The sequence below is a fragment of the Aphidius gifuensis genome, linkage group LG4, assembly GCF_014905175.1.
Source record: "Aphidius gifuensis isolate YNYX2018 linkage group LG4, ASM1490517v1, whole genome shotgun sequence".
In the NCBI taxonomy this organism is placed as follows: domain Eukaryota; kingdom Metazoa; phylum Arthropoda; class Insecta; order Hymenoptera; family Braconidae; genus Aphidius; species Aphidius gifuensis.
The window spans coordinates 19,045,358-19,055,827 of record NC_057791.1 but is presented as its reverse complement, the minus strand read 5'-3'; the positions used below and the strand labels follow the sequence as shown (position 1 = coordinate 19,055,827).

The following is a 10,470-nucleotide window of genomic DNA, read 5'->3' as shown; positions in this document are numbered from 1 at the left end:
ATAATAATGAGAATGAGAAAAAAAATGATTGGAATAGCCGCATATAATGACAGGGTTCTTTTTCTCAGTGCCAGGGTCTTTTGCTAACGAACTTGCCTCCTTGCCTCCTCCTTCTTTTTCTTCTCTCAATGTCCAGAGGATGTGAATTTTAGACCACAAAATTGTACAAAAATAAACCTACGACACTATATTATTTAATCATTTTGTATTTCAACAAAAAATATCCTCAGAAATCATAGAAAAATTCATATAATCAGTTTAATTTTTAGCAACCGTCATTTCAAAAATTATATTTTTTTTTTTTATCAAATAAATGAATGAATAAATAAATAAAAATTTTTAAAATAAACAAATTGAAATTTTTTTTCCATTTATATTTTTGTTGAAAAAGAAAAAAGATACACAAATTTATACAGCTAATTTAAATCATTGAAAAATTAATTATATGAAAAATAAAAAAATCTTAAAGTTGGTAATTAAGAAGTACATCTTGACGTGCCAATTCAAGCAACATAGGATCATCGAAAAATTTATTAATTGATACATCCTCAGATAAACCTTTTCTTCTTCTTGTTTTAAGCATAAATTCACGTGCTAAATGTGTTGCTGGTTGTGGTTCAAGTGGTCTAATTGTAATTGTTTTATCAAGTGGATCACCAGGTACAATTTGCCAATGATGAAATACAGATAAACAAATAGCTTGTCCTTGTGTATGTGTACGTAAATCAGTTTCAAATCCAAAACTATCAATTGCTGGTATAAATGCTTTAATAGTATACAATGGACTACCTGGTACTGGTGCATCTTGTGTAACATGTCCACGACGTTTAGCAAGTACAGTATAAACAGCAGATACACAATCAGCTGGTGCTTGTACTTCAACAAATAAATATGGTTCCATTAAACGTGGTGTTGCCATTAAAAATGCTGAATATGCAACACGTCTTGCTGTTGGTATTATTTGTCCACTACTACGATGTAATGGTTCTTGTGCAATAACAGCATCAAGTATTTTAAATTTAACATTACGTATTGGTTCTTCACATAATGGTCCTTCACGTGTACCCCATTGAAAACCATGTACAATTGCATCTTTAGTACTACCTAATAATGTTTTATCAACTTCAGATGGTAATGTATCATCAACAAGTATATTTGGTCCAGTTGAATCTGGACCAAATGCCCATATACTACGTGCTGCTAATAAATCCCAATCATATTTTGTTTGAAAAAATTCACCAAGTCTTTTTTTATTCCATGTTATACGTACATTTTCAGCTTCAATATCTTCAGCAAGACCACGTTCAAGTGGCTCAGCAATCATTGTTAATTTATTACGTTTATTTGGTGTTTCAGCAAAACATTTTAATGAACTTGTTTCAACAACTGTCTCAGCAAATGCAACAACTGGATCAGCAACTTTAATATCAATTTCTGAATACATTCTACGTAAATCATGCATTGCACAATCAAGATATAATTCACCAGTACCAAGTATAACATGTTCACCACTTTCTTCAACTTTTGTACCTAATAATGGATAACTTTTATTAACTTTTCTTAAACCATCCAACATTTTTGGTAATTCAGATGGATTAACTGGTTCAACAGCTATTTTAATAACACTTTGTGTATTAAATTTTAATGGTCTAAATATATGTAATTCATCATCATCTGTATTATTAATAACATCAGTTATTGTACTTGTTTTAACAATATGTCTATCAATACCCTCAATTAATACCCAATTACCAGCTGGTACACGTGTTAATTCTACTGAATATCTTGCTTCACTAATCCATAATCTACCAACAGTTAAATCACGTGAATCTTCTTCATCAGCACGTGTATATGCTTCACCAAGTACACGTATTTTTTGTCCAGCATCAATTGTACCAGACATAACACGTCCAAGTACCATAAATAATGAACAATCCTCTGTTGGATACATTTTTGATGTATGAATCATAAGTCTACCATCTGGATCACAATTTATCATATCTTGAGCAATTGATGAATCCATTGGTCCAGTATAAACATGTTGTACTTTAGTTGCTGCATTTGTTTGTGGACTTGGTATATGATCAACACACATATCAACAATACCACATAAATCACCCAAAAATCTTGTACAAACAAGACGTAATAATGGTCTTATATTCATTTTCATTTCTTCAGCTGTCATACGTATACCCAATTCATCCAATACATCTGGTAATGTACTATCAACATCACCAACAACTTGTGCAAATATTTTATATATTGGCTCTAATATAAATTCAATAAAACTCCTTTGTGCTGTATTATGTGGTGGTTTTTTAGTGAATTTTCTTGTTTTTGAATTAAAATAAACATCACCCCATAATCTTTTTGAAAATTCAGTTGGATTTAATGATGGATGATCACGTGAATATAATGCAGCAAATGATTTTAATGTAAAACAAACATTATATTCTGAGCTTGCAAAACAAACATTACCAAGTGCTGGTGATACAAATTTTGGATTTTCATCATCTGAATATAATGCAATAAGAGCATTAACTTCTTCAATAATATGACGAAGTTTATAATATGCATCTTGTGGTGGTAGTTTTAGCTCAAGTATTAAACGATCAATTTTATTAATACATACAGTTAATGCTAGTTTTTCTTGTATGGCATGTTTAAGAAGTCTTTCAGTATTTAACATAACACCTTCAGCAGCATCAACAACAAGTATTGCACCATCTGATAAACGTATTGCTGCTGTTGCTTCATCAGAAAAATTTACATGTCCAGGTGTATCAAATATATTTAATAAATATGATTTTGATTTGACATCTTGTAGCAGTAAAGTAACTGGTGTTGCTTTTGTTGATACACCACGTTGTTGTTCAGTAAATAGAGTATCAGTCCAACGTAAAGGTTTTTCATCATTTTGACTGTGAACATATGGATGTGTTTGACGTACAAGACAATCAACAAGTGTTGTTTTACCATGATGTAAATGACCAAGTAATACAACATTACGTATTAAATGTGGTGCATCCATCATATCAGCAAGAAATTCCATGTTGTATGTTGTTTCTGGTAATTCTTGTTTTATTTGAAATTTTAATTTTCTTGTTGGTTCTACAAGTGGTTTATCCAATGGATCAGTATCTTCTTCTTGTACCAGAGTCTCTACCTGTAACATTTATTAGCTGTAAAATTAAACTGTTATTATATTTATTTACTTGTTTATTTTATTATCTTACATCGGGACCATAAACTTCAAGAGCACTTGGATAATAACGTTTATCTTCATGAAGAACAACTGCCATTGATTGTTGTTCATTATTATCACGTTGTTCATCTTTATCCTCTTCCATTTCTTCATCAGATCTGTCTTGATCCTCAGCATCATCACCGGTATTTCCATACTCATTTTCATCTTCACTGTCTGATGCTAGATCAGGTCCAATATAATTACCAAATTCATCATAAAGGTCTGCGTCCATTGTGATAATGTTAACTAGTAATAAATAAAATTAATTTAATATTATTTATTTATTACTATATTACTATATAATAAAATATGTCAAATACTTAAACTTTATTTAACAAACATAACCTAAGTTTAATTTACCTGTAAATATTTGTTATTATTAATATTAATATAATGAATTAACTTACCTCAAGTAGAGTATTTTATTTTGTTGTTAATTTATTTTAAACTTGTTGTTCACCATTCACAAATTATTAATACTATTTTCGTTTGTAATCATTAAAATTTTAGTCAACAAAACGTTGCAAAACGTAATGCAACGTAATGTTGGCAAAGCGGCAATCAAAAAGACTAGAGACCAGCAGCGTGTGTTTTTTATTAAAAAAAAAGAGAAAGAGAGAAGTAAAAATAAAAAAAGAGAGAAACAGATACCGAGAGCTGGCGCTCTCTGTTGAAATGTTCACTGGAATCAACTAAAATTCAAAACATGTTGATCTAAACATCGATGTGTTGATATTGCTATCAAAATATAATTAAAAAAATCATTTTAATTATGTAAAATAATTGTCATTGAGACTGGAGATCAAATAACAATTTGGGTCCTTGAATATAATTGAGTTTCTCGGTATTGATCATGAATCAAAAAGTAAAAATAATGACAATTGATATTTTTTACCTTACCTTTTGCAGAAGTCAATGATCAACAGGATTTTTAGCTGCAGTTGTTTGTCATTTTTTATCAGGATTGTCATCAGCAAAGATTTTTTTTCTTGATCTCCAAAACACAAATCGCTCACATCAATCACATCACTCACAAAAAATAAACACACTGACTTTATTTATTAAAATAAAAAATAATAACCACAAAAACTTGTAAAATTGAAAGAGAAAAAATAAAACAACACTGAATGAATAAAAAACAATTGATATAATTACAACAATTACTTAATTACGATAATTTTTCATCACGTAAATAACAGTCAAGGTGGCTGATATGGCATACTGAACTCACTGTTTTTGTCAATCACTAACATGACATAAAATATGATTAATTCATGAAAATTAATATTTAATTATATTCACTATTTATTTATCAATCGATTGTGTAAATTTTATAAATAAATTAACGTATAAATAATGACTAAAAAATACAATAAAATAGAGCAACACGAAGCGACCAACTGTAGGATATTAACACCAAGGCGGACATGACACCATGATTAAAATGGCGGCAAGACGACGACAAAATGTAAATATCTTTACAAAAATCAACAAAATTATTTAACTAAATTTATATATAATAATTTTAATTAAAAAAAAATAATTTTATTAATGATATAATTTTTTTTAACAATAATGTTATGCAAATAATATTAACAATTAACAAAAAAAAGATGGTAGACTTTTATTTTAGCGGGAAAAAATATTAAAATTCAAAAAAAAAAAAATTAAGACAATAACTAAAATTGAAAATAACATTAAAATTAAAAATATTAAATTGTTTATAATTATCCTTGAGTAAATATTAATTGACAAACTCAAATGTCTGGAATTTATTTTAATTAATTATATAAAAATGTGCTTAAAAAATTTATTTGAATTTATTTAGAAATAACAATTTTTTTGTAGTAAAAAAAAATTCAAATAACAATATTCTTATACTTCTACATTATTCTAATAGAAAAAAAAAAATCTGCGCAAGAAATAACTCGATTATTCTTATCTCAGAAAAAAATAATAAAAAATAGCAATAAAAATTGAGATAAAAAACGAGAGAGAAAGAGAGAGTGATAAAAAGAGAGCGAGAGAAAGGAGTAAAAAAAAAATAAAAAAATAATCATCGACATCAGCGCACCACACCGTCAAGAATCAACTAAATTATTTTTCTCTCGCGAATCGATATTCCACTCAAATATTGACTCGACAATTTTGTGTCTGTGTGTGTCGCAGGTAACTACCGTAGTAAAGTTGCAATGCGCTTATTTTCAAAATAAAAAATCTACCCCAATTAAAGTGCATTATATCCAATAAAAATAATTTGTTAAATAAACCAAAATAAACAATAATTTAAATATAATACAAAGTGTGTTGTGGCAAACAGCATCATGTTGCTTATAGCATCATTAGTGTTATTAACAATTGGATCATCACACGCTAGCATTCCAGATTATGACCCATCACCGACCTCTTTCAACGATCATGGAGGTAATTCAACATTAATTAATTTTAATCTCATTACTCTTCAATCCTCCCACTTGATCTCAACCAAAAAAAAAAAAAACCAATATCCTGTCTAGCCAAATGACAGCGATTGCTCCAAAATGCTCCAAAATCATAAATCCCATTATAAAAAAAATATCACCACCCACGCCTAACAATATAAATCTTCTCAAAAAAAATAATAAAAAAACTATTTTTATAAAACGAAAAAAAATACACAAATAACCACTCTACCCAAAAACCCCATTTACCAAAAAAAAAAAAAAAAATAAATAAATTTCCTCATCATCATAATAATAATAGTCACATATATTTAAAAAAAAAAAACACTTTACCTCATTTAATCCTAAAAATAATAATAATAATAATAATCAAGGTACACAAGCATGGAATTTATATATATATGTATGGGAAAATCACGTCATGTGACAGATAAAGCCAATAATCCAGTGGGGCGGTATAAATTCACTATTTTTTTGTAATATTTTAAAAATTAAAATAATCATAATTATATGTATTATTATGATTATTTTACATTTAAGAGAAATCGATATTTGTAATAGGTGATATGTAGACTTATCAAATATCATGATTAAATTGTTATTTTTTATTTTATTTATTTATTTTTATTTTTTTTAAGTTGTATACTGCATTATGTTGGCTTCAAAGTCACTTCGTATACCATAATTGACCTTATTTTATGTTGGTGTTGTATACAAAACTATTAAATACCTGCCAAACATGTTTACAAATAAATTTACAATCATATTTTATATGTGTATATATGTATATCAATGTCCTTTGTCATTACACAACTTTTGTTCCTTGTATTTGCATATTTTCCTTAGCTATATATATAAAAATATTAAAAATAAATTGTATAGTTTCATACAAAGAAGATGTGACGTTTATGGAAATTAGTTTTTTCTTTTTTTTTCTATTTTTTTTTACTTTTAATTTAATTCTGTTTTTTTATTTTTTATTTTTTTAAATTTTTCCTTCTTTTTTTTTTGCACGTTTATGCAAATTATTTTAAACCATGCATTGAATTTTTTTTTTTTTTTTAAATGAAATAAACAATGATGAATGAAAAAAAAAAGAGAAAAAAAAAACAATAGTTGAGATAAACAAGTATAGAATGAAAAAAAAAAGGAGGAAATGTTTTTATTTGTATAATTTGATTTGTTAATAATATTGAGAATAAATTATATTTTTTTAATTGTTTTTTAGTACCACATTTGGATCTGGACAGTTTGGAGAGTGGTTATCATGGTTTAGTTAAAGAAAATGAAACTCTAGTTGAAGTAACACCCCAAATACGTGCATTTGGATCAAAAATATGTGAATATCGTATATCGAATAAGCATCATGGTGAAGCACCATTTGATATTATTTTGAAAGATAAAGGAATTGCTGAATTGCGAGCAATACGAGTCCTAAATTGTGAAAAACGAAGAAATTATAAATTTGATATTGCTGCTGTTGGCTGTAATGGATATCAATCAGAAAAGTATGAAAAAAAAAATTAATTAATTAAATAAAATGTAAATTTTAAAATTTAATCTATTTTTTTTATTTTTTTATTTATAATTATCAATCTACTTGAAGGCAAGATATAGATAAAGCAGAAATTTAATCTTATTGATTTTTTTTTTTATTTTAAATTTCTATTTAAAACATTTTATCTAAAAAATCATCTCATTGATAATAAATTAATAAAAAAAAATGTGTTCTTTTTTGCTTAAATAGCGCAACTGTTCATATAACAGTGATTGATGTCAACGAGTATGCACCACAATTTACAGAACCAGCATACGTCAGCACAGTTGATGAGGGACGTCTTTATGAGGAGGTCGTACGTGTTGAAGCAACTGATCGTGATTGTACACCAAAATTTGGTGACGTATGCAAATATGAAATACTGACTGCTGAACAACCATTTTATATTAATAATGAAGGAATTATTAAAAATTCCGAGCCACTTGATTATGAACGTTCACATAATTATATATTATCTGTTGTTGCATATGATTGTGGTATGAAACAATCAGCACCAACAATGGTTACAGTTAAAGTTAATCGTGTATGTTCACCTGGTTGGCGTGGTATACCAGAACGTGTTGATTATTCAGCAGATGCTGGTCCACAACCATTAATACCATCAGCACATCTTGAATTATGTGATGCACCATGTAATTTACGTAATTTAAGAGCAACACTTAGTTTAGCAACAGATCATATTGGTAAAGGTTGTGATCGTGATACATACAGTGTACAAAGTCAACGTAAACTTTGTGGTGCATCAAAAGATAGTATTGATTTATTACCAACACCTGGACCATCAACAACTTGGACATCAACATTGATACGTGATGAAGGCAGAGAAGCCGATGAAATATTTGAATTTGATGGTACAAGCTCAGCAGCAATAATACCAGCTGAAATACTTGATCATGCACTTGCACAAAAATTTAGTATTGGTGTTTGGATGAAACATCGTCCACGTCCAAGACAAGATCCACATGTTAAAGAACATATACTATGTGCTGCTGATGATCATAAAATGAATCGTCATCATTATGCTTTATTTGTACGTAATTGTCGTTTAATATTATTATTGAGACGTGATTTTTCAGAGGGCGATCCAAATATATTTAGACCAGCTGAATGGAGATGGAAAATACCACAAGTATGTGATGATCATTGGCATCATATTAATGTACAAGTTGAATTTCCACATGTTACATTATTTGTTGATGGTGATGAGTATCATGGTAATGAAAAAAATCCAGAAATTATTGATGATTGGCCATTACATCCAGCAAAAGATATTAATACAACAATAACTGTTGGTGCATGTTGGCAAGGTACTGATAATAAAACAAAACATCATTATCGTGGTTATCTTGCTGGTTTATCTGTACTTGTTGGACGTACTGAAAAATCAGAAGTATTAACATGTTTAAGACGTTGTCAAGAAGGTATACATGTACCATCAATGGATTTATTACAACCAGGTACACAATTATTAACAAATTCTGATTTAACTGAAGTACGTATTGACGGTGATAATTATACAAATGTTGAAATATTATTACGTCGTATTGGCTATACAAATACACGTCGTTTTCCAACACCAGGACGTCGTAATTTCCGTTTAGATACAACAATAATATGTGATGGTAATGATATACGTCCAATAACAATACCATCAATACAATCATATGTTACAGTATTACCACCACCACGTCCTGGTATAACAGTTAATGGTACATCATATATTGCACGTGAATATAATGATTTTCGTGTTGGTGTTAGAGTATTTTCTGATGCACGTGTTACTGCTGGTAGTGCAGCACGGCTAGATGCATGTGCTGTATCAGTATATCCAAGTTTAAATCCAGATCATGAAACAATTGGTTTACCAGCTGATACATTACATCAAGTACATGCAATTGTATCAAGAATTGATCGTGATGGTGTTGTATTGTCTGGTGCTGATACACCATATAAATATCAACAATTATTAAGATTAATAACTTATACTAATAAAAAACCAGCATATTATCTTGATCGTGTATTTAAATTAACATGCTCTGAATTATCTGGTAGATTTGCTAGTAATGAATATGTACAAACACTTGCTGTTATACATCCAAAAGAAAAATCATCATCATTACCATCATCATCACCATCATCATCATCAATTTTAATACCAACATCAAATTTACCAACTGATTTACCACCAATTGTTAAAATACTTGATCCAGTACAAGGACATGCACAATTATCACGACATCATGCTGATGTATCAAATGAATATGAAACAACATCATTACATGGAGGTAATAAAATTTTAAATTCAACTGGTAGTCATGCAATAACAATTGTTGCTGCTGGTTGTATTGGATTTTTACTTCTTATGATTGTTGTTGGTGCAACACGTGTACGTGGAGCTAATAAAAGTCGTACAGCAAGTGATGAATTAACTGCTGAAACTGAAATGGCATGGGATGATTCAGCACTTGCAATAACAGTTAATCCAATGGAACGTTTAGCTGATAATAATTCACATAATTCGCATCGTGATGATGAACATGATGATTCAGCTAGTTCTGATTCTGATGATGATTCATTTAGAGATGATGATATTGATTCATCTGATTGTGATAATGATTGTGATGTATCAACACGTCGTCATCATCGCCATCATCAACATCATCAAATTCCTCATGATCTTGAATGGGATCATCGTGATGTTTAAATTTTTTTTTTATTTTTCATTTCTTTAAAAGTTTCATTTTTTTAAAAAAAATGTTTTTCTTTTTTTTTTACTTTCAAAATTTTTTTTTTTTTCTAATTATCTTCTATTCTTCTAACAAACAAACGAAAAAATAATGGAAATATTAATCTCCTGTTTTTTCATATACAGGAATATTCGGTATTAAGGGGAGTACAGTTTAATTTTATTTTTAAAATTAAATTTTTCGAAATTCCTAATTTGGATAATTTTTTATTTTGCAATTGGCACTCAGCTGTCCAAAATTTCAAATATAAAAATAAATTCTTGCAATACATATATATATATTTATATTTTTTATTTTTTTTTGTTTTTTAAATTAAGACTACGACGCGCTGCAATAACAGAGTAGAGTGTATTTAGAGAGAAAAAAAGGAATGTTTTTTTTTTTTTCGAAAAATGTCAAAAAGAGAAGATGAAGGCAAAAAAATAAAAGAAAAGAAGATGAGCGTATTATATATCCGTCCCTTAGATGGAATTTTTA

General features: G+C 28.5%; 2 protein-coding genes across 2 annotated transcripts; one reads left to right on the top strand and one right to left on the bottom strand.

Annotated features, from left to right (window-relative positions):
* Nucleotides 1-353: 353 nt before the first annotated feature.
* On the bottom strand, nucleotides 354-3,826 carry LOC122855458 (116 kDa U5 small nuclear ribonucleoprotein component-like). The gene is made up of 3 exons (XM_044156831.1): nucleotides 3,655-3,826; nucleotides 3,237-3,493; nucleotides 354-3,166 (listed from the first exon to the last, which is right to left on the bottom strand). The coding sequence occupies exons 2-3, from the start codon at nucleotides 3,477-3,479 to the stop codon at nucleotides 464-466; spliced, it is 2,946 nt and encodes a 981-aa protein (XP_044012766.1). The 5' UTR covers nucleotides 3,480-3,493; nucleotides 3,655-3,826; the 3' UTR covers nucleotides 354-463.
* A 1,527-nt stretch (nucleotides 3,827-5,353) lies between these two features.
* LOC122855457 (calsyntenin-1) lies at nucleotides 5,354-10,345 on the top strand. The gene is made up of 3 exons (XM_044156830.1): nucleotides 5,354-5,671; nucleotides 6,917-7,196; nucleotides 7,436-10,345. The coding sequence occupies exons 1-3, from the start codon at nucleotides 5,572-5,574 to the stop codon at nucleotides 9,948-9,950; spliced, it is 2,895 nt and encodes a 964-aa protein (XP_044012765.1). The 5' UTR covers nucleotides 5,354-5,571; the 3' UTR covers nucleotides 9,951-10,345.
* Nucleotides 10,346-10,470: the final 125 nt, after the last annotated feature.

Bases quoted from the DNA above. Each gene is read 5' to 3' on its own strand.
- LOC122855458 (XM_044156831.1), bottom strand. From the start codon at position 3,479: ATGGACGCAGACCTTTATGATGAATTTGGTAATTATATTGGACCTGAT. The intron at 3,167-3,236 runs GTAAGATAATAA...TAAATGTTACAG, and splicing joins TTGAAGTTTATGGTCCCGAT to GTAGAGACTCTGGTACAAGA.
- LOC122855457 (XM_044156830.1), top strand. From the start codon at position 5,572: ATGTTGCTTATAGCATCATTAGTGTTATTAACAATTGGATCATCACAC. The intron at 5,672-6,916 runs GTAATTCAACAT...ATTGTTTTTTAG, and splicing joins CTCTTTCAACGATCATGGAG to TACCACATTTGGATCTGGAC. The intron at 7,197-7,435 runs GTATGAAAAAAA...TTGCTTAAATAG, and splicing joins AATGGATATCAATCAGAAAA to CGCAACTGTTCATATAACAG.